The 25,416-nt window shown below is 38.6% G+C and overlaps 2 protein-coding genes across 2 annotated transcripts; both read right to left on the reverse strand.

The window, feature by feature from the left end:
- Positions 1-284: 284 nt before the first annotated feature.
- LOC106128494 (rhomboid-related protein 2) lies at positions 285-10,658 on the reverse strand. The gene is made up of 7 exons (XM_013326909.1): positions 10,521-10,658; positions 3,107-3,216; positions 2,389-2,778; positions 2,060-2,212; positions 1,713-1,888; positions 1,262-1,452; positions 285-1,151 (listed from the first exon to the last, which is right to left on the reverse strand). The coding sequence occupies exons 2-7, from the start codon at positions 3,134-3,136 to the stop codon at positions 1,036-1,038; spliced, it is 1,056 nt and encodes a 351-aa protein (XP_013182363.1). The 5' UTR covers positions 3,137-3,216; positions 10,521-10,658; the 3' UTR covers positions 285-1,035.
- Positions 10,659-18,114: 7,456 nt separating this feature from the next.
- Positions 18,115-20,963, reverse strand: UGT48C1 (UDP-glycosyltransferase UGT48C1). The gene is made up of 8 exons (XM_013326567.1): positions 20,702-20,963; positions 20,517-20,604; positions 20,237-20,423; positions 19,959-20,159; positions 19,530-19,752; positions 19,165-19,384; positions 18,868-19,087; positions 18,115-18,758 (listed from the first exon to the last, which is right to left on the reverse strand). Exons 1-8 carry the CDS (start codon positions 20,894-20,896, stop codon positions 18,479-18,481), a joined length of 1,614 nt encoding a protein of 537 aa, XP_013182021.1. The 5' UTR covers positions 20,897-20,963; the 3' UTR covers positions 18,115-18,478.
- Between the last annotated feature and the right edge of the window lie 4,453 nt (positions 20,964-25,416).

Below are 25,416 nucleotides of genomic sequence, written 5' to 3' on the forward strand. Positions count from 1 at the left end.
TTTCGTTACGAACAAATGAACAAATCATTCATTGTTCGTAATATTAAGGAATACTTGTAAACGTTTTTCGCAATCGATATGTAACAATAACCCAAATTATCTTTGGAAATAGACCGTAATATATAATTACGTCTTAATATATACTATCAACAATGTTATGTGTTAAAATTTTGTTTTTAAATGTAGAGTCGTATAAGAAAAATGTAATTTAAAAAGTTCGTGTAAATAACACACACACACACACTAACTAGGACTAATGTAAAATGAGGTTGAGTTAGTATTGTCCTCGTATAACACACAAAAACTTACTGCGCTATCAACTTTTGTATACCTTACAGTACATTTTTACATTTTTACAACAGACACAAAATAAGGAAGACCTCGCTGACCTCGCCTTATTACCTAATGTTCTCTCACTTTTGTACTCTACAGTCGCCAACATACATACGTACAATTGACACCAAGTTGTAAAACTCAGCAGCTTCACAAACGTTACTCGCACCAGTTTTATGAGCCTCGAATTATTGTACATACATATGTATAATATATTACAATTAAACTTGCATTACATATAGCAACGTTATTTAACAATTCTCTTAGAATATTTTCGTTTTAAGCGTGATCATTACATGTGATGTGTGGACAACACGATATATCTATCATGATGACACTTGTGTAAGCCACGACACGTCACGACACGACACGACACGACACGATACGATACGATACGACACATGTTAGCAGATATTTGCAATAGTGTTCTTACATATTTAATATTAAAATCAACATCTCTTCTCAACAGCTCGATGAGCTAATTGACCCTACGTTTTGCCGTTTGACTTGTACAGTTGCTAACGCCAGATGAGAACGTTTAAATACACTTTACGCCTAATGAAGACAATTTCGGACGGACAGAGCCAATTGCACTTTGGAAATATCAGTCTTCAAATCAATTGCATTCAGTCTGGTTGATCATAAACCCACACGTCCATGTGATACGATGGCGCAGTGTCGCAGGGCGCGGGGTGACGTGAGCTAGTCGTGGTCGTGCCAGAGTGCGGGGTGCAGCGCGGCGGCCGCCACCCCGCCCGCCAGCACCAACAAGGAGATGACGCGCGCGCACACCATGTAGCGCTCTTTTGAATTTTCACCTACAACAATACACATTGTTTAATAAAGAATATAACGCATATCATATAATATTTTATTAGGAAAACAACATTTGCAAAACGTTCGAGTCGATATAACTAGGTTAACATACCGTCGAAGATGAGGAAGCCAAGTGGCAGGCCGGCGGCGGCGCCGAGCACGTGCGCGGCCCACGCCACGTGGCTGTAGGTGGCGGCGGTGGCGGGCGTGGGCGGCTCGCGCAGCAGCGCCCAGCTCGCCTCCGACGCGCCCAGCACCAACACGCTCAGCGGTCGGAACCACCACAGCGGCACGTGACCGAATCTGAATAACAATTTTGCTTATTTAAATATCTTCACATCGGACCTTACCTACCAGATTGCCGCGCCTTGTATTCTCCCGAAGGATCAATAGAGTCGTCATGACTGTTATAAATTAAATACTTTAATATAAGGCAAATAAATCAATTTAATGATGATTGCAAGTGACATAATACGAAAAGAAATATCGATATGAAGTTTTGTGATTATACATATTCAAATTAATTGCAAATGTATAAGCAGTGTCTCAGAAAAGCATAGTACCTGAGGCAGACGTTGGGCAGGTGCGCGGTGAGCAGCGCGTACACGGCGGCGGAGGCGCCCACGACGCGCACGTGCGGCTGCAGCGTGCCCGCGCCCAGCGCGCCCGCCACCACCCCGCCCCACCACACGCCCGCCGCGCGCGCCCACCCCTGCTCGCGCTCCAGCCGCCATCCCACCTGCATATATAAAATTAAATATACAAAGTCAGCCCACATACCGTACGATAATCGAGTAAAACCCATTTAAAGAGCCCTATATATTTTTAACCTCAATTTATATTAAAGTACAAAAACTTTATTGATTTAATTTGCTTAAGAATAAAAGTTTGTGAAAGTGAGTATACTGACCGCGAGGGCAACGAGGGCGTTAAGGGCGAGGTGTGCGTTGGTGGCGTGCACGCAGCCGTAAGTGAGCAGCCGCCAGGGCGCTTGTCGCCACGCGTTCGGCGCCCACTCCAGCTGCGCGCGCACCGCCTCCGTGCTCCACACGTGCACGCAGATCTGCAATAACAACACACACTTGTAGAAACACCGTAGAGATGCCAGCATTGCACATGAACTTCATAAGAGTAATGAATATTTCTTGTCGATTAATCATATTATAAATTATGAAAACAGACATGCTAACAGGAGTGATGCAATATAGACAAACGGGAGAGCGAGCATCGCGCACTTACTATGGTAATAATCATGGTGAGTATGAAGTACGGCGGCTTCAGAACTGCGATCAGCTTTTCTTTCCTCTTCTGGAACTTTGTTTTCGTTCTCTTTGTGGCGTTTGCGAGCTGGCATTTTGTCTTTTTTTCTTGCGATTTCTTCTTGCTATCTTTGGATACGGCCCACACACCGAGGGTGAGTCCGGCTTGGAGGCGAGGTTTGGTGGCGAGGGGCGGGGGCGCGGGGCCCAGTAGGCGCCGACTCTCGCCCGGGCTGCAAGTGCGGCTGTCGCTGCCGCGCTCCGTCTCCTGCTCGACCCAGGCGCGCGCGGCCGGCGGGCCCTCGGGCTGGATGCGCCGGCCCTGGTGCACCGGCACCTCCTGAAAGTCTTCTCCATTTAGCCGTTCCACCTGGACATCGGATAGACATAATTAGTGCAAAAGTAAGCTTTCCTCGGTTTTTCGATTTTTTACTAATGTTTAATAGACTTCAATTTCATTATGATTATAACGAGCAGATTAGATAGTACGATTGATTTATCATAATCGCGCATCGATCTGTTTCGACACAAATACTTAGTACCTGCCCATTTATTTATCAACATGATAATCATAGTAATTACAGTGTCTTTCTCGAACGAATATTTGTCAATCGTGAAGTCCTAGCAGAAGATATAATAAATTATAGATGCAATCCTGAATACAGAATAGAGTAGCTCCGAGGTGTTTTGGTGTCTACCTCTTCGCAATCGTGCGCATGCGGCGCCATGGCGAGGTACGGCGGGCGCGGTCATCTCCCGGGGCGGCGGAGAGGACCCGCAGCACGAGGGCTGACCATCACCACCGCATCTGCGGCCGCAATAAGCAAAAACACTCAGATCAAACAATATATAACCAAATTCAGGAGGAAAACTATTTTTAGCACAACGCGGTATTCCCTTACATTGCTTTACCGGGAAATATTTGTATGTCGAGTAATTAATTGTGGTTTAGTTTGATTGTCGGGAAACATACGCAATACAGGATGTTTAAGTTTAATATATTATGAAGTTATACTCATATATCATATCAAGGATTATTACTGGTTATAATAACTCATTCAAAAAGCGTATCCATTGATAAAGAGAAGACTGATTTCCAATCACACTTTGAACATCCCAGTAACGAAAGTTCTGAGCTATAAAACTCACAAATAGAAAAAAAATTCCGGGATTCGTTTTATGCGTCGTATTCGACTGCCACAACATGATTACTGCTCTATGCCTAATTATAATGAAGGTAACGTATATACGTGTACCATTTTAAATAATAATTTAAGAACATGCTGTATAAAGTGTATTTTCATTGTCTATTTTCAAGCAAGGTTATATAAGAAATTTACACATATTTTTTTTAGGAAATGATTTTCATCAATGACAATAATTTGTAAATTTTACTTTTGATTAGTAAATAGAAAATCGGTAAACTGTCTGTGTCAAATGTCGCGATGATTCCACTAAAGCATTCACAAACTAATGTAAAGGTAAATAATTATGTTGTGTAAATAACACATCACAACACAAATGTATGTAATGATGTTGAGACCAGACTGACCTTGTTCTTATTGAAGGGATTATTTAATAATAACAATTATTAAATACTTACATCTTTTCAATTTATATATATATTTATTTTGTTGTTGCTCTGATGTTATACAAGAGATGAACGATCTAAAAATATGTAATATGCATTATATTATTACAGCTATCATTATCGTGAACTTGACAGCTGTCAACGCCCGCTGACAGCTGTCAATGTCTTTTTGCATTAAGATAAGGTGAAGGATGCTAAGATACCTTGAGTATTGGGTCTCATTTATTTTTATAATAATTAAATAAACATTAATCACAATAATAATAATAACCTTCCTTAAAGAGAGATGCAAAGTAAATCTCTGGTATTATTTATTATTCTATTATATATCGTGGTTTGTGCGGGAGTACTTTATTAACATCGCTTCTTATTTTTAGAAGATTTATCATTACATTAGGCAATAAAATTTGTCGTATTTTAATAATGAATGCAAATGAATACAATTCGCAAAACACATGTAAAATTATTTTAAGATAGTTCATGGAAACTCAGTGCAACGCTCGCGTCTGCATCCTAATGCTACAATAATACTTGTTGAGTCACGTCCACTTACCATAACTGTTGTTTTACTCAACGAAGATGAAGGATAATAAAACTATAAATGTTTGCGACACTTCCGGACAGACTTAATGTTCGTATCATTACGCCAAATGTTATGTTAGGTGCAGGCTGATTAGTAGTCTGTGGGCGCGGGGTGCGGGGTGCGGGGTGCAGTCAGGTCGCCAACACCTGATGTTCAGATAAGCGTAAGCTCACATTTGCTACAGGGCCGGTGCACCACCGTGCCGTGCCGCGCCGCGCCGCGCATCCAACTATTATTAATTTGTATGTATGCAGTTAGCTTATTCTATGAATAACGTTCGTAATTATGGCAAACTGTCTGTCGGGAATCTCGCCTTGCATATAAACAAAGTCCGTTCTATTGGACTACCAAATTTTTATATTTTGACATCAAATGCATTCACTCTTAACGCTATTTTAATTAATTTTTAAAAATTTTGAATAGCACAATATGTACATACAAACATTGTTTTTCTATCTACATATGTAATAAAATGTTACCAATTTTAAAAGAGAACTTCGTCCAGCACTAACTGCTGATGCACCCGCTCTCGTGTCAACAGCACATTGTAACTTGACGTCACTGATACAATGGAAACAAGCACTCACACACACACACGCACAAATTACCAAATCACGACCTGCTTGCACTGCACTCTGCACCTGAAGAGCAGCAAATTAGTCTAATTCCTTATTGCGAGTTGCGTTTACCTGCTGCTACGAGTAGCTATAGACATCAGGTAGTCGGCGGGATACTGAGTTTTTAGAATATGATGAATGGCTCTAACCGTTTCCCTGTTGTCTCAAATTATAACAAAGAGATTAAAATTCCAGTCTGTAGGTTAAAAGAATTTAGTTGGAACTATAATAATACACTTATAATATTTTCCTTGTTCGGTAAATCTTTTTATGATTAAATTGTAAAATTTTATTTTTTTGCAAAAAGGCGATGCGATAATTAGGATCGAGTATATGCACATTGACACAAGGAAGAGTTATAACAGTCTTATATTCAATGAATTCTGAAATAAAAGTTGGCGGCATACGTACGTATAGATTAGCAATACTGTCATAGTAAATAAATTATTGAGCACGGCAGTGTTATTGAAGTTTTGTGATTGACTTTGTTACTGTGAATTAACGGGAAATCGGAAATCACTCTGTATTTCCAATAATTATTAATAAATCACATTTAGCCGTGTACGTGATAACTGTATTAAATTAATTAATTGCCCACTATACGTGGTGCGGTTCCGATATTTAGTGTCTAATAAATCCGGGTTTTAATTGCTGTTAAAAATGAAGGTGTGTAGCTAGCTTTAGCGACCTTGCACAACCGCGTCTTACTAAGGTCGATTTCAAAAACTGAATACCAATTTGACTAGTTCTAAAGCTGCGAAATCAATGTTAGAAATTCTTTTAGAACGTGAACAGACAAACAAATATTGCGGATCTTTATTTGGTATATCTGGAGTCGCTGGAGAGTGGGGAGTGTGGGGAGTGTGGTGGGGGGGGGGGGACAGACGAACTGATTATTTATACCGAGTAGCCGACGCGATGACATCGTCGCGTCGGCTACGCTTACACGGATTTTGTTTCATTCCTCATAAATTAGTACTAATAGTTATATTTAAACCATAATTTATCATTCTTAAATGTTGCCACCAGTTTTTCTGTGACATTCCAATGGGTTAAGGAAATAGTTTCGATTTTAAAATATTCAATAAAAATAATCTCGAAACTAATTTGTTTTTGCAACATTATTTTACTGCAAATAATTTAATTCTGTATTATTTTAATAATTGACCTAGATTCAGGGCAGTTCAGGGAATTTCTAATAACAAGGAAAACCAAATGATTGATTCACTGGTACAGATGTATGCTGACGTGGTGTAGGCAAAGGCCTCAGGCATTATTGGCTGTCTTCGGTCATAATGCAGATGACCGTGAATACTTTTAATGTAATATTATATGTTGCAGATGTTGTGTCGAAGGTCGCGGGTACGAGCACTCAATGGTCGAGCTCAGAGCACTTGTATGAGCGAATTCTCTTATTTATGATTTATTGCAGTAGTAAAATATAACTTTCGAGGGCGCGGCGATGGCGCGATGAGGCGATGGCGCGATGAGGCGATGATGCGATGGGCGCCTCTTGTATTTCAATGTCAATGACTAAAATATCGATTCGGCATACACATTTTAAATTCGGTTTCTTACGTAGTCGCCAAAAATGTGCGATTTTATATTTTTCGCTCTAGGTTTGATTAAATAATTTTCTGAAGCCACTGTTATTTGGTACATTGCTTTACACTATTAATTGAGTTGTGTGATAAGTTTCCAGGGTGTTAAATGGTATTTGTATCGCAGCCAAGTAGTGATGTTAATTTTTAATTCAGCTTTCGAAAGTCGCTAAGTGAACCTTGACCCGGCAAGGCCGCGAACTGGCCAAGGCCAGGCGGCGGTTGACGTACATCGATAACTTTTGGTAGGTTCTCGCGCCCTCGCCTCTACCGTGTCGTGCTGAGCTCAAACCAGCCTTAAACCGATAACTATGAAAGTTATCGTAACCTACTGTATCCTGCGTTAACTACTCATACTTTAAAGTTAGTAACGTTTTATGAAGTTAATTAAAGTAAGTTATATTTAACTGATAATCACTGACCGCAACAAGCTAATCATCGACGGCTTGACAACAATATAATGCAAAACTTTTCCATCATAATTACACAGCATTTCTCTTGTCCTCAATCTGTTTCAATTTAAATTAATAATATCCTTCCTCATGTATTTTCACCTTCGAACGCACCTTATTCGCGAAACAAATTTAGTGGCATTAACAATGGGGTGTCAGCCATTTGTCACAATGTCGCGCATGTCCATGTGGCGCGCACCATCAATGGTGTGTGACTTCATTGCAGGGCGGGCCATGTCACTGAACTATTGATTGGTGGCGTGCGCTGGTGGCACGGCGTGGTGACGTAGTGACGTGCCGGCGTAGGGCTCCTGCTCCCACGGGCGCAGCAGCTCGCAGGCCACTTGTATTGTTTAATATATCTATTGCCATCATCCTGTCATGTCGATGTTGCAATACTGCAGTTTGAGAACATAGCAAAGGAAACACCTGATGAAATATACCCATATATCGCAATATTAAAATGAAATAACATAAAATTGTAACAGTGACACAAACTGAGCGTGTGCATGTGCGGGAACCCGACACTGCTCCTGTTGTGTTAACATTACATTTGCTGCAAATAGAGTTCACTTCAATGTCATCAAACTCTGGCGCTCGTACATAACTCGACAATTATAATTGTTTCATTGAATATGTTTAGCAATTAATATGATATGTAATTACAGATATAAACAAACAAACTACTGGTTTATGGAACTTATTGATCCGCGCTATTCTAGGTCTAATTTTCGGTTTCGCGGTTATTCTGTTTGCTAAATGTTTTCCTCTCTGCACACAGTATGTTCAATTATTTCTTAGAATTAATAGAGGGGGAAATTATTGTTAATTAAGTGTAGGCACATGTCCGGGGCACGTGGGGGGGCACGCGTGTTGTCTTGCGGTCGCCTCTGTCTGGCAGACATGCGCCATGCAACATGTAAAGTGACCTACGATTACTTCAAGAACAAAACACCGCAATGTTTACTTAATACCTACTTAATTGCATCAGCTGTCACTAATTAACAACGCACAATCAGTCAATCGAGTTGTCACTTGTCCCTTTTATTGTCTCACGTCTTTGTGAGACGGAGATAATATATGTAGGTAATTAGCAATTGTTATTATGTTGTACATATATTACTAGCTGTCGCCCGCGACTACGTCCGCGCGATATCAAAACAGAATTAACTAGGAGAAAATAAATTTGGCATAGATGAAGTATATAGTCTGAAGATCCATGCTGGAGACACCTTCTAACCAACATTCATCCATCCATCCATCCCTACATCCAAACATTCACATTTATATTTTTAGTGGATGTGTCATCACACATATTACATACTGATAACATGACAACTTTTAACATTAACTAAAATACTTGACACAAGAAAAATAAAGTCAACACCTTATCAGGTCAAAAAAGAAATAAATTATTTGCGTTCTTCGATCATATATTTAGTATTCAAAATATATATATATCTATGTTTATATGACTGTCTGAAAGTGACATTCATCATACTTATTTCTTTAAAAACAAATTATACTACAATTTTTGTAAGAAAACTTTATATGAAATTACTAACACGAGTATAATTTTAATAAGGAAAAAATGAGCAATTAATTATTTTCTAATAAAAACATTTTCCGCAATTAATTAATTGTTATAAGATAATGTGTATGACTCGTGTTTAGACAAATTGTGTGAAATAGTTAAAGATTGACTCAAAACATTGTTGTTATCGATTCGATGTTCACGACACAAGTGTCGACCGATAGTTCAGGTTACAGCGGTATCTGTTTTGTTGCGTCGCAGTTGTAACCACGTTGACATACAACAGGTTTTTAAAGTTTCCGTAACGTATTGCTAAATAAATTTGTTGTCTGCTGTGATATAATACCACGAGCCTCTCCACCAACGTCTATGATTCCGATATGAAATGGAAAAGTGCAGGGAATCAAGTAAGGAGAATAGACAAAAATAAAAATTATTAAATTAATAGGATAAATTAATCAAACGAATACATTCAATAATCGATGTAAAATCAAACTTGTTTTATTATAATATTATTGATTATGACATGAACAAGGTATTTTATTCGTCGGGAACTAACATTTCAAAACTAAGTAGTGTTTACTCTGATTTTTGATTTTAAAGCGAAGATAAAATTGAAGCATCTTGTAAATGTGTTTAAAAAATATATAATTTTTTAAACGTACAAGCGATTTCACCCATTTAGGTAAAAATAAATTAGGGTAAAAGTCTCAAGGCGTCTCCGAGGCGCTGCGCCGTGTGCGGTAAACTGTTTCTGGGGAATCGTAAGTGACCTAATAACGCGACCAATTCTAATTATAAAACGGACACAAGCGCTGAAGCTAAATGCATAAATAAACAAATAACGCTCGTGTATTTAAGCGGATAATCTAGCACTTTATTACCATATAAAAATGTTCCTGATTATGATCTACATACTCGTATTAATGTCGCCAGATCGCGGCTGCAACAACACGCTGCATCTAACCTATAAATATTTTATGACAGTTTTGTAAACAATTTATCTATTTATCGCTTACTAAAATCGAATATTAATATATTTTTTTTTAATAGTTGAATGTTCTGGACTACGTGTTGACGATCTCTACATAGATTATTATGGTTTAAAAAGGTATCTATGCTCACCATACTATATACTTGGGTATTTCTATCCCAATAAATTAATGTACACAGCTGCCGCATGCTTGCCTCTGCTTTATAAATTTAACGATGGCATGAAATTAAATATTTACGCGTAAAGTAGAGTACGTACGTTAAAGTTATCTTGCAATCTTTGTGCTTATCAAAAAGAAACGATTAATAAATACATTTTATCATCTTTGATAAGGATTCCCTTCATTTCATTTACAAATTCATTAACAAAAGAATTAATTAGAAATAAGGTTACGCTTATATTGCGGTTCACGAAGAAATCAATTATTAATTGTTTATCGCACTTAACCTAGATTTAATATGTATTTAGTATATTTGACAAAGAGTAAAGTTGACTCCAGTCGTTAAACACCTACTTAACTATATAAGAAAAAATCGGCGATGTTACTGTAAAAGTATTATAAAAATAATATGAAAAATTCTTACGAATCTAAAAGTAACCTTTCATTTCGTGCTTTTAAATAATAAATATATTAAGCATACAAGAACACGAGGGCAATAAAATTGTTTTGGGTAAAAAATGTTCACTTTTTAATTTCAATAAAAATGTCACTTTTTTACCAATAAAAAATAAGAACTTACGATTGAGTGTAAAATATTTGCACCTTTAGTACTTTGACACGACACAAAACTTTCAAAAATCAAATGTTAATATAAAAGAAATGTAAATGGCGCGAAGTGACCGAAACACTGGCCGGCGATAGCGCGCGCCGCGGCCGAGTGACGGATAGCGCAGCGCGACCGAGGCGCCGCGGTGACAGCCAGCGATGGCGGGAACACCGAACACGCGCATACACAGATTACGAACAGCTGACTGTTGCTGTCTACAGACACCATCGCACACTACGGCTCTACAGTATCCTAGATGCCCCTTGAGTAATGTGCATAAAACCTTTTATACATAACTTTTCTATTAAAAGGTCGAATATGAAAACATTCCGACAAGAAACATATTGGTTTGTTAAAAATGCGTATTATCAAATTTAAGAACCATGATTGAGAATAATGAAAGATTGTTTCGTTTTATTTTTCTGATACAAATCATGAACGCTTGCTTTTAATGCGATAGCTGAAAATAATGTTACGTTTGAGGAGGGAATTAATTGAAGTGCGGCCATCATCGGGGGATGTACTCGTACTTTGGTAAGTGAATGTGCGCGTATTGCAGCAATGATTCCTGTGGGTGTGCGCGTCAGATGGCGGCTTTGTGAACCGAGATGAACGACACCCCCCCGATGTACTCGAGACGGTATAAATAAAACCACCTGCCCTGTCCCTGTCATAATCCTCTTCATATTGCAAGCGACTTTTTCGTATAATTAATGATGACAGTACACAAACGTTGCGTTTAATGTAGATGTAGGAAGGCGGGTTAGCGTCATAACCAAGTAATGCATTGTTTTACTTATTTACATTGTTAAAGTAAATATAATATGTTAAACAACTATTCATACATAAGACTGATTGGTTTTCTTATTTGTAATCACAAGAGATAACGGTTTTCAATAAATACAAGGATGAAGCGTAAGATCATTTAGAGTGTCGAAAGTTTTATAACAAAAATTGTGAGCTTATTTCCGTGTGCGTGTTTCCCCGGCACTGCACATGCAGCGGCGGCAGGTTAACGTGCCCAGATAACCTCTCTCAGATTGCTGATTGCTGAGGTCCGCGCTCACGTCGATAGCGGGGCCGTAGCGCCTCACATACACTATCGTGATTATTGTCACCGCTTATGGAATTACCAGGAGTTTTTTCATAAATCTCACTCCACTTAACGATCAAACTAATCGGTGATTTATAATTAGTGCAACGAAAAATAGTTGTTCATTTTATTTTAACTCTCGCTGTAGTTTTTTAAACCGTAGTTGTTAACAAGTTTACAGTGACATGCATGGTATACTGAACCACACGCAAACTATTTGTGCCAACAATAACACAGCTATCAGTTATCATTATCATTAACGCAGCGATACCGAGCCGAGCACGTGGACAGAGCGCAATGATCCACGCTCGGTGAAGGGCACACAGAAATACACCAACATACACTCTTTGTTTTTAATGCAGCACTGATAGTATGATAAAGTGTTTACTCTCATTATATCTACAAATGTGACGCGAAATCATAAAACTTCTAATATGTTTATGTGCATGCAGTTTCTGCATTCTGCAGATTACATCTAGCATTAGGTCAAGTAAGCATTCTGTTAGTTATGGTGTTTGCTATCTGATCGTAAATTGTATAAATACATTGTAAAGACACATTGTGTAACCAAAGAGAGACGATTTATTTGCATTTATAGTACACATAGTATGAAGAAAACATGCTAATGTTAATTATGTAAAAGTGACTCGAAAAGGAAATATCTATTTTTGCAAAAACAACTTTGTAATACCTTTTTTGTTAAATGTAGACTTTTATATAAAAATACACACGTGTCTCACCGTAAATATTAATATACCTCTACCATATGTTTATAAGTGAATGATATAAACAGAACACATATTAAGCTCCAAATACAACCGCGAACGTGTACCTGATCATTTTGTGGTTGAAATTTGACAAGAACGATGTAGGTTTATAAAACATTTCAAGTTGCGTCTAATGTTACAGAAGCCTTAACTGAAATATGAGACATTTTATTACTTTGTAGAAGAAAGAGGTCAGGGAAAATTCGACGAGATATTTACAAATGATTTATGCATCCAATTAAGAATAACAATTGCTTTATTATCCATGTCCATATAAAATCATTAAAGGTGCATCTGAGCAGCGATCTGACACCGCCTTTTCGGAACAAAGTCACCCGTCACCCGGTCACCCACATACATACATACAAACAGTACTGAGTGACACAGTGAGATAAGATTTGTAATACGCGGTGTACTCTTTAGGGCCGCCACTTGGCATCACTTCATGTTTTCAATATGTTGTATGAAGATATTTTAGACAGATATAAGTCCTTCATTGTTAGTCTTTACCCTGAATATAAAGATGAATTTTTCTTTTATTTTAGCATCTTTAAGGTCGCCCTTGTAATTGATTACAAACAGATGACCTATAAGATTACATACATAATGAAAGTTCCCTCAGAACATAAAATAATCGTCTTTTATCGCATCACTCAGTGTGGGCCTAATATTTGAACGTTTATTTATTCGTTAATTGACGCGGTCGCGGCATCAGCGCAAATATTGTATCTACAGGCAGCCCGAGTGAGTTGATTAATTTACAAAATCAACATAGTTTCAGGGTTGTGTGGACATTGGCGCGCCAGTAATGGTCTACACCAAAAAATGTGTTTTTATTATTTTTTTAAAAGAATGAATGATTACGGAGCCAGCAATAAAGTTTTAAAACAATGCGTCAGGAGCGGTCCTACCTTCCTTCCTGGTCCAGCCTCCGCCTCCGCCTCCGCCTCGTCTATACAAAAGAACTTGGTCGGCTCTCGGCAAGTCAGCAGGCGACACGCCGGCAGACCCGCGCGCTCACTATTGCATGCATTGCAACCGCTAAAGTTCACACACTATTTATAACATTTCTATGTCATACAATTGTTTACAAATAAAAAGGCGCAGGGCGGGCGACGCCGTGCGGGCGGGCGGCGCGAGCGGACGTCGCGCAGAGCGGGCGGCGCGGGACCGACGGGTTCAACGGCCGCCGTCGCCATGGCGACTGCACTGACTGGCTGCGTGCACCAGGAACAGGTGCGGGGCCGGGGATCTGTTACACTTTTAGCTCACTCTCGCTCGGCGCAACGCACCGTGGCTCGGCGCACCTCGGCCTCGGAACACCGACGCCGCGCGGCGTCGTGCCTTTATGATTTTGTGCATGTTCCCAACTCGCCGGCTAGCGTGCCTTTTTAAATGATCGCATACTTAAATGCAAACTAACATTGTTTACAAATTTTGTTGAATTGATTTATTAAGAAGCGATGCGTGTAGAGGTGCATGTAATGAAGAGATATGTATGTATAACAGGTTGCTCTGTTGAATCTTACAAGCCAGGTATTATTTAAAACCAATTTACTAGCAAAAAATAATCCCGACTTATAAATTATTTATTAGTATTGTTTAAATTCAGTTTCACAAAGAAGCTAAAAATAAAAGATATTTAACTCTCCCATGCCGACACCGACAGTCTAGACTTCCTGCCGACGCTCACAGAACTCACAAGAGCAAAAAAATGGTAGTCGCCTAATGAAGTGGCGCATTGGAGCCAGCGAGCTGAAACCTCGAGTCGATTAAATCGAGGCCTACCAATGATCGATTCATTACCACAAATTGGACGCGCGCTTCACCGGTGCGGCAACGCACACCACTTTGCAGAGAAATGCCTTGCTTATAGCGCCTGAGTATTTAAAGGGTTTTATTAAGTACCTACATAATTAAATGCTGCTAGGTGGGGTGTCTGATATATCTCTTAACAACGTGCTATGAAACTAAAATATCAAATATAACATATCAATACAAAATAGGGAATTGAAAAAGATACTTCTACTAAAGATAACTACGACGTGGCCGCAACAAACAAACAAACAATAGGCGCAGAAACAATAACGTATCATCATAACAGACTGAGGGGGCGCGATCGAAGCCCCCACCACCCCGCCCGCCCCCGCTCCCGATGCTGTTTGTAGCCGCAGCTGCAGCAGGAAACTCTCCAAAGCTAAATTGCAGCGCAGCTAAGAGGCCAAAGTTGCATTTTTTTATTCACGAGAAGCTTTACCGTTTCGAGACATCGTGTTATATTTTTTACTTCTTTATTTAATAGTACTACTTTGTAGCTAATTATAATGCAAGTAGTAGTAGATACGAAACATGTCTATAATTTGAAAAATTTTACTATTAACTAAAACATCGTTTTTCCTTTAATTTACCTTGAACTAAATCCATTAGAGCAAACGGTAGCAGTTATTTATGTTGCGCCTCTCCTCGTGCAGTCGACGTCTGCAGGTGCGTATGTTTGTTTGTACAGTTCATCTTATCTGTTACAAGTTTGTCTGCAACTTGCGTTTAATTGAACCCGTGTGTAAAACTTGGTCAAGGCAACTCTACTCGCCAGGAGAGTTTTGATATAAAAAGATGTGTAACACTTTGTGTTTTGTACGTTTGTACATTACTTTACATTACACAATATGTAAGTAATCATAGCATTATAAAATAAAGTGAAGTTGAAGTCGATTAATATTAATTTAAATCGAAATTAATTGTACGTACACTAGTAGGGCGGAGAGCTCGCTGTTCGCACGTCACAGCTTTCATTAGTTAATGGAATTGATTAAGATCATTTAATGGCGCTGGAGGATATACAAATGTTGAATCAAATACCTACATCTTTGCAGCTAAGAGATATTTACTGTAACAATTTTAATTACACTGACGAGGAAACAAAGACTTTGCTTTGTAGATTTAGGATTAGCTATGGATTGTAAACAATCACTTACTACCTATTTTTTTCAATTCGATATTTTGCTTTCAAATAATTCTAGCATAGCAGTAGATATTTTCAAAATGAAACACGAAAAGTATCAAAATCAGAGTACAAGAGAGGCTAATTAAAGTGTGGGAGCGCAGTAAAGTATCATTGTGAGTAATTACATTGCTGAAGTGTGGTGCAGCCGCACTGGACAACCTGCATCTAGTATACCTCTGCTTGTATTATATAATCCGTTATAAATATGCATTATTATTTGTATTTATACTAAGGTAATATTTAAAGCCAAAAGCTATGTTAATATAAAGATACAAATTGCCACTGATTGTGAACATGCGGTCGTTATTAAAATAACTTTGTATAACAACATTGTTTACTTTTAAGTTCATGATCACGGTTCTTTTGTTAAATGTCATAAAATTATGACCCAAGTTAAAAACTAGTTTTCAATTGCTAAAGCAATTAATTAGGTAAGTTATAATTATTTCCAAATAGCAAAAACAGGTTATTGCGAAGTCTTGTGCTGAAGTTGACGGAGTGCGGGTGCGGGTGCGGGTGCGGCGGGGTGGGGGGGTCTGTGATATATTTATAAATGATTTACCACGACAAATACCAGTTAGATATTTTAATCTTATATCGTATAATCGCCTAATATCTATTTATCGCCTTAATATTGTATTTTCTAAATATCAATATATTGATGTTAATAAAACAAACAACTAATAAAACTTAATAGAACTAAAAAGCATAAAGTACCTACACGTAAAATATAAATAACAATATTTATCAACGGACAACTTTTATTAAAGAGTAATTCGTTTAAAAGCAATTGAAAACCGGTGTATGTACACTTGCATGTGGGGATCAAATTAATGAGGTGGTGACAATGTTAGGGCAACCCTTACCACCTCTTCCGCTACGGTAAGCTGTAACGCGTTCACTTTTGCCTCCAATTATTTCGGTATTAGAAAAACAAGTTAATCCAGTAATAAAATGTTCAGCATTATAAGATATCAAATTTAAATAGTTTGATAAATAGGTATAGACGTTTATATACTTAAACAATAGCAAATTATCAGAAATAATTTATTTTTTATTTATTTCGTTGAAATTGTAAAACAAAACACAACAAAATGAGAAGCAATTAATTTTAAATATTAATACAAAACAGTCGACGCATTCAATTGAAACATACTTAAAGCATAAGTACATATTTCAAATAAAAATAATTTAACGGTACACTAGTAGTGCGAGTGCTGCGCTGAGGGTGCAAGCCGCAGCTGTTTACATCGGCTAACAAAACTTGAAACAAATATTTACCAAATCACACTGCGCTTCCAAACAATTAACCACTTATGTGTTTTGTGGTAATGTAATTTCAATAACAACAATAATCCGTTCAAATAACAAGAACCTCTCATTATTAAGATGCTTTAGCAATCTTATTCATTTCAAAACAAGCTATAAGGAGGGTTACATTTTAAACATACTCAAAAATTTATTCTTGCATAACACATAAGTAATTTTAGTTTTTGCTAAACACGCCATCTCTTGTTATTAATGTAAAACTCTAGAAACAATTTGAAAAACGTTTTTAAGCTTTACTCATAAACTACAAGATGGCGTACAATCTAAATTTAACAAATTAAATGTAGCGCCATCTTGCGAGAAAAACGTTAAGATAAAATATTAACGATACCAACTTGTTTTTATTTGACTACAGATGGCGCTTACACAAAGTAAGTATTTAAAATGGGTTCAAAAGTCAGATTCACACAGTCTATGCAGAGTGTTAAACTGGTATTCTTTTTATATAAGGAAGGCTTAATCCCAACGGGCGGATGTCGCAATTCAGAATACAATGTTGTTTAGTTTTTATTTTATCAAATCTGCAGTCGTGCCGGAGGATAGAGCCTATCAAAAGGCGGAATAGGCTTAGATGTTCAAAACATAATGGAAGTTATCATAAAATTTACGACGTAAATACATCGAAGTTTATAGAAATGGTAATGCGAGTTATTTCATCCAACCTTTGTTTTTTTATATTGGTACTGTAAAGTTATAAAACATCGCTCAATCACATGCAGCCATAAAGTTTATAGTCGAGTTGAGGCAGAGAGCGGCGATCGGGGGGCGGGAGCGGGTAGTTTTACGAGCGCCGCGACCGCACACCTTTTTACCGTCAGTGCTACCCTATCACCATGTCTACACACAAAACGCAAAATGTGTCCGTCCAGCAGTCATAATTTGTTTAATTCGGCTGGTGGCAGCTGGCGGCTAATCGTTGCAATAAAAGAAAGCAATCTCTTACAATATCATAATCACACTTGTATTAAACATACAATTGTCTCTGGTTCTTTTTTTATTAAGAATAAGGACTTTTTTTATGTTGTTTTATACAAGTAGAGTATACTAGTCTTAGACTACTCCAAACCTTGGAAACCCTTGTTCAGAACTACAACATGTTCAATAATAAAATAGAGATAAATGAACACTTTCTATGAATATTTCGAATCTAATATTTCCATCAAAGTAGATTATTGAACACTGATTGCTTGATCTATTTCAGCGCACTCTATCGGCCCACTTCACAACTAATGCATTCAGAAAGTTATTTGCCACAGCTGATGGACTCGCCGCACCCGAGGGAGTCGCCTTCATTACTCTACATTATATCTTTTAATTACTTTTGCGATATCACTTGTTTATGTCATTAAAATAATATGAAAAAGAGATTTTTTGTATTAGAGTAAAATACTGTTTTTAATTACATTTTAAGTTGCAAAGTACAATAAAACAGTAGCACTGCTAATGATGATTTTTGATTCGAGGCAAAACAAGCTGGGTGACAATGTGACGTGACATAGTGAAAATTAAAGACAAACATTCATCGATAATTCAACTTGTCATTAAATTATTAAACCTTTTAAATATTGTCATGGCTACTTATTATCAAAACATTATTTATTCCAACCTTGCTTCTGATTCGATGTGACGGTTCCGCCATGCTTTGTGCAGCGCAAAAAAAGTCTTCTAGAATTAATTAAAGCAGAAAACACAAATCTTGTGTTGTCTTTTTAAATTTATAGCAATTCCTAAACAAATGTCACTCATTCTTTTTTGTCGAATCATCCGTTGGCTGTGAATCTTTCAAATGAACTTTGATGACTTTGGCGACCTTCGACAAGAACCAGCCAATGGTGGCGAACACGAGAAGGATGTCGAGGTGCAGCCAAACGAAAGTGGACATGTGGCGCGCAGGCGGCTGCAGATGCGGAGCGCCGCGTGTGCGCGTCACTAGCCGGACCCAATGCGACAGCGCCTGGTGCGGTCCCGCCAGCCGCTCGCGGAACACTTGCGACGCCTGCTTAGCGTTCTCTCGGTAACTGAAAGTTACCCAAATGTAGAAGCTAAAATCTCCTCCGTCCTTTCATTATCATCCAACTGATGGTGACACTGAAAGGTATTGTCAATAGGTTCGTGAATTTTGTTTACCTAGGGTTATTGAGTATTTCACGCAGCGCTTCCTGCAGTCTCGCCGGTAGGTTGTCGGAGAAGTCGACCCTGAGTCCGTAACCGCGCTGTACGACCAGGTCAATGTTGACGAACTGGTCGCCGAAGATGGGCAGACCGAGCAACGGCACGCCGTGCTGCGTCGCCTCCATCACTGATAGCAACCCCGCGTGCGAGATGAACACCAACATGTTTGGGTGCGCTGTCGATGTCCAACAAATGTTCATATCACAACAACTTGAACCTTATCGCATTTATAAAGTCTACCAGTCCTCGAACCTAAGATGGCCTCCTGCGGTGCCCAGTCCAACAGGTGCACGTTACCGGGCACATTCTCCAGCCGCTCCTCAAACTTCCACAGCACCGTCTGCCGCAGCCGGCTAAGCACCGCCAACAGATCGCGAGTCATCGCTGCCGGCAAGTCCCTGCTCCTCACATTAGACCCCAAGTTAAAATATATCACCCCATGCGTAGACTCGTCTAGTAGACGTTGCAAGTCCTGGAAAGTTTTTTATAATTTGTCTAAATTTTCTTGTCATTCATTATTTGAAATTCTTATAGTTTACTGGATTTTATAATAGCACAATCACAATGAAATTGTTGAAAATTTTATGAAAGTTTCTTATTATTCTAAGTTTGGTTACAATTGGCAAGGCTTTCGGCGCAGTGCTGAGGTGGTGTCCGCCGACGTACTGCACGTTCCCGGGCAGCGGCAGGTTGTGTCCGACCGGGGGATGGCAGTTGACTAGCAGCAGCGAGCCATTATAGACTAGAGACTCATACGGCGGCGGGCGGCGGCCGCGAAGCAGCAGTGGCGCGCTGTAAACCTCGCGGTACACCACCGCGTCTACGTGACTCGTGTAGTAGCTGGGGAACACGCATATGTATATCGTCGAAGTCTTAACACGCATAAGAACAGAGAATCATAAAATAATCCAGTTAGGCACACCGCGGTCCACCCAACACCCGGCGGGGACAACAACCCAGCGATGACGTGAAATAAAGTCGAAGATGTATGTCTACGAGAAAAAAGTTTAAGAATCCCCGATTTTAAGTAAGAAATGTGAACTGACTGCGTCCACCCGGTGAGGTAGAGTTGCAGGAGCATCTGGCGCAGCTTATCCCCGGTGTTCAGTGGTGCGACGGGCGCGTGCCGGGCCTGCGGGTCAACAGCCAACGCTGGACTGCTGGTCTCGTGTACGTAACGTAGCGACTGCCAAGACACGTCCCCGCTCGAGTACCACACCAAGGGGCAGTCGAACACCGCCGCTAGCCTGCACACGCCACAAGCTAAGTGCTACAAGACGGCCGAATGCATACGAACAGTTATATTCCTGTAAATAATACTAACGGTGCGAGAAGTCCCGAGTAGAACCAGTCGGCGATGACCAGGTCAAAGGTGACTTTATCGTCGTTGAGCAGCTCCTGCAGCGCAGCGTGGTGGAGAGCCTGCTTTGCAAATATGTGCCCCACTGTCAGCACCCAATGACTAGGTTTTGGATTTTCGATCAGACTTGCAATGTCCAAATGGTTGGAATCTATAAAACATACTCCAATATTGCGTAAAAAAGATTTTAAGGAAATAAACAATTAATATATTGAAAATGTGTACAAATACAAAGGTCACTGACCCCGGTCGTCTACCAGTATGGAGCTGATGTCGGCCACGGTGAGGCCGGTGCGGTTGGACTGCGCGGGGAACGGAGTCACGTATGTCACCTGAAATATAAACACAAGTGACTTCACTTGTTTTACTCTTCTTACAAATATACCTATTGATTGAGTGAGTGAATGTTAGACTTCTCTATTTACATACCTCATAGCCATCATCAATCAAGATGTCGGCAATTGAATTTCCCAGTATACTATGACTCTTGCCGGGTACGGGGAACACGAGCAGCACGCGGCCGCGGCTCTGCGCGCCGGGCATGTGCCCCTGCTCAGCCGCCGCCACCGCTGCTGCTGTCGCGCTCAGCGACACCAGAGACACCAGAAACACCAGCAATTTCATGGTGCACAGAACGTTCAATGACAGTGTATCGTGTAATATCTTGTCTTGTCATGTATTGATATGAGAAGCCCGAGATACGTAATGTATAGTAAAAAAAATGTTTGTTTTTGCTATCACAAGATCTGGTTCGATAAAGACGACACTGATAACACGCCATATCTCAGAGAGACCTTCGTCTGATCGCGCTTTATACAGATGATACAATGAATAAGCAACTGAACAAAATATTTGTTTGTTATCGGTTTTATGATTAGTACGAACTATTGTCAGTTTTAACACGACATCTACGAAGTAAATATTAATCATTTAGTAATTATATTATTTCTTGTACTGTATTGTACGTGAACACATCTTCACATTTTTTAGTTTTTTTAACATATGTCATGTAACTTCATATTAATAACAAATGATTGTAATGTATTGTAAATAAGACTGTAGTCGACGATTGACGACGCGACGGCGAGCGGCGGCAGATGGCAGCACCGCCCTACTTGTCTGCAGTTTGACCCAAATCAGAATTTTTGTATTAACTTCAGTTTGACCTTATAAAGGTTGTCTCATAACATCTCTTTTAGTTGATTATATCGGTTCATATTGCTGCGATGACTTCGATATTTAACAAAAGTTGTAGAGCAAAAGATATGCAAAAACAGCTTTGAGCCGCGTAACCGGTTTTCCAGCATTGAGCACGTTGTTGCCACCACAACGTCGCAGACATATCAGAGAATCATCCTTTGGAAAATTGGAATCCTTTGAAATGAGATAGACATGTATAGCAGTCTGACTGCAGCCCCAACCTTCAACCAATCTATAATCTGTCAAATGTTAAGCTTTTTAATGTTTGAAATTTAAGAGAACAAGCTATATATTATTTTAGACTAGACATAATTATATTGTTAAAGCGAAAGTCTCGTTCTGCAATAACCAACAACATAGCGATGCATAAAAGTGAACAGTTTTTATTATCGTAATAAAATGAAGTAACATGAGCGCGCAAAAGGTTGCACGCAGAGACTGGCAGTGGCGATCAAACTTATTGTACCTTTTAGGTCGCGCTCAGCCATTCTCAAAGACGTACAGACACGACAATGGTGTTAATTATATTATAAAAAGTCTAATATAATATTAATTGACAAAGTAAGAGGTGTCTGGAACTGGCCTCAATTTTAGGAGTGGGTCGTTGTCACGTTACTTTTTAATGTACACACGTAAAGTTAAATGGAGTAGTTAAGTAGCACATTAGTCGACATCACGTAGTAAGAAGCGAGATGGCCCAGAGATGTCGACAGAGTAAGCGGCCGAGAGACAGTCGCTCGGCTCATAAGGCAGCCCGCGTCACCCCGCCCCCCACTCGCATGGATGAACCGGAGTAACATCACTGCATGGTCCAAATTACATAGAAAGCTAATACTTTACAAAAGGTTTCTTAATATGTTCTGCGCTAATATAAGTCCGGTAGATCTCAATCGTTGTTCTGTTCACTGAGATGACATCCAGCCTCCATTAAATGAAGAGGCACTTTAAGAGAGACAGAGAGAAATATCTTAATTTATTAATATATAAATATTATAAAACAATGTCGATTTTCTTGACCTCTGTGTGGCTTAAATGTTCTGTTAAGGCACTTAACATTAAAATAGGGTTTTCACCATCTTGTAGGTTTAAATGCCTCCTACAGTTTTTGATTCTGATAAATATTTTAGAAGTAAAAGATATCACTAACACAAGCAAAAGGCTTAATGGAATAATACTGGTATGACAAAAAAGAAATCACAGCCTTTGCCACCCGGTCGAAGCCGGGGAGAGTCGCTAGATAAGCTGGTTCGCCATCCAGACATACCTACATTTGCAATGGTTTGTATGTACTTCAATAGAGCTGTGGTTGACACATAAATATGTCACTCGTGACAAGCTGTTTTACTAAAAATTTCGCTGTGTATCAGCTTTGGCTGAGGTATTTGCAAAGCAATATCTTTCTCTAGCCCGCCTCGTCTCGTGGCTGCACTTTTGCGTCGCTCTTACGTCCTTCTAACTCGGATTCTGATAATTTCAAAGTTCGCAGTTAAAATACTCATTAAACGCAATAAAAGTTCTATATACGATGTTTAAATTAATCGTAAACTCGCTACAAACGCTTTGCTAAACAGAAGGTTGATGTTTTTATGATGTCGTTTCTGTGAATTATTATCTCTTTTTAAAGATGTGCGAAAAAACTAAGTCATAAAAATAAATTTACTTGCTTTGATAATAAATACTTGAGGAACAATATCATCACATCACACTCGCACACTTTTATTTATAATAACATTGCTCTGACTCTATTTTGAAAAACTTGTTTGTTTTATTAATTTCTACAAATTAGTTATTTGTTAACATCCTTTCTTCAGTAAATTATTATTATCGTGATTGTAGAAAACAAAACAATACAATAGAATAACAAACAAAAGCAAGCAGCTTATATCTGCTGCATTATATTTATTACAAAGCTTTGTTTTACCTCACAAATATAACTTAATAATAACATTCTCATTATGAAGTACACCTTTTGAAGACTAGTATCGTTTTATTTATTAATTTATGTACAGCTTCGTTGTTGTCTATAAAAATTTCCGATCTCTTAGAAAAACTTACCTGCGATTATATAACGAATTAACAAACTCTTTTTATAATTTTCGACTTCGCTGCTGACTTCCTCTTCAAACTAAAATTAAATGCAAAAATTGATCAAAAAAATATTACAAACTCCGTATACGGCGATATGTAATAGGTAGAAATTGATTTTAGTTAATAGGCTTTTAGAGTCCTGGAAGATCAATTAGAGGTCCCGAAAGGCATGACCAGTGGCCGTGTAATGCGTAATCGCCGCCGCCGCCAGCCATCTCGTTCGCGATGTCAGCTCTTCACATCGTTAAATCTATATTCTGCAATAACATAAACTATTTCAATTAAACATTTGCTGCAATTTACTTAAATGATGTTTAAAACAATGTTAAGTTCTACTCGTGGTGTTGTTTTAGCATACAATACAATAACTATTTAATAAATCTATGGTCTGAAAGTGTTAAAACAAGTTTAAGTCAGCTAGAAATTTGATAAAAAAAAAATTGATCTCTTAATATTATGTAGAAACATATTATAATAAAACGGCTGTAAGCTGTGATACAGGACGTGTGTCGTATTAAGAGGTGTTGTAAAGTGAGAGCGCGTCCCGGGGCTAGGGGTGCGGAGGGTGCGGGGGAGGTGAGGTGTGGGGGGTGGCGCCCTCTGGCGGCTACTGCCGTCGTTACTGTTTTATGCAGCACTAGGTGAAGGTGCGAGATGTGTGCTTGACATATCATTTACGACTCCAGTTTACGAGTCGTGTAGGTTGCTGCGTATTAAATCATTTTCTATTTTAATTTTTAAACAGTAATATAAATTACATAATACATACAGTGGTATAATTGATGTCGGCATACAGAATCTCGATCGAGAGATATATTTTCTAATTTATTAAGAAATCTTATACGTTTAATTTTAAATGAACATTAGGCAGTTGGTTTAAAATCGGGAATATTAAACTTGACCCCTTTTATGAATTCAAAGTTCTCTCTCCCGTGCTTGCGCGTGGGTGTGCGTGCGGGGGCAGAGATTAGGGCTCAGCGGCGCGCGGCGGCGGCCGGCCCTGCATGACGCAAACACCTCGCGTGTCCCTCGCCCATTCATCAACACACACCAGCGCGATTGTTTCTTGATCTCTCAAGGATTATGTAACTTGAGGCGACTATTTAAAACCACAATTTTTTTTAACCAAAACCGGGGTTAGACTGAAGTTATTGTATTTTATTCACGTATTTCTATTTATAACTCATTAAACTTACTTCACTTTTGATATAAAATCCAAAAATTATTTATTTTCTTCTAAAGTAACATGAAAATAGAGTAATGTTCATATTGGTGAATTATACTTTTATTATATTTTGATATAAATTATACTTTTGGAAAGGAAATTTGCCGAAATAGTATGTAAGCGAGACGAAGCGATTCCCGAGAGATAGCAACATTGCAGCCTGCCCTCGACCCTCCTCTCTACGCCCTCAACTTATACTAATACCTCAACAGCGATTGCTTACGATCGCTTAATTCGAATAATTTCAAATATAAATTTCATTTTAAGGTTTGATATTTCTTTTAACTATACAGTGTTCATAAAATATATAATTTTTTAATTGAGATTATAATAGACAAAAGTAAAACTGATGAAACTTTGCAGCGAGCAACAACAATTTTTTGTTTTTAAAAAGCACGTATTTATTTTTGTATCATTTTGTTTGCGTCAATATGATCGCCGTCAGGTTATTGAGAACTTTTCTATGTTGTTGTTTATGTTATTATTACTTTATCATGTAAATTGTGCATTCAAGTAAAAAAAGGCGACGACACAAAAAATACCCGAGAAATATCTCAAAGGTAAAATGAAAGATAAATACATAAGTCACGAGCTCATTTTATCTTTTTGCTTTTTTTTGTTGTTTATCTTT

Source organism: Papilio xuthus, unplaced genomic scaffold, assembly GCF_000836235.2.
Source record: "Papilio xuthus unplaced genomic scaffold, Pxut_1.1 DF828780.1, whole genome shotgun sequence".
In the NCBI taxonomy this organism is placed as follows: domain Eukaryota; kingdom Metazoa; phylum Arthropoda; class Insecta; order Lepidoptera; family Papilionidae; genus Papilio; species Papilio xuthus.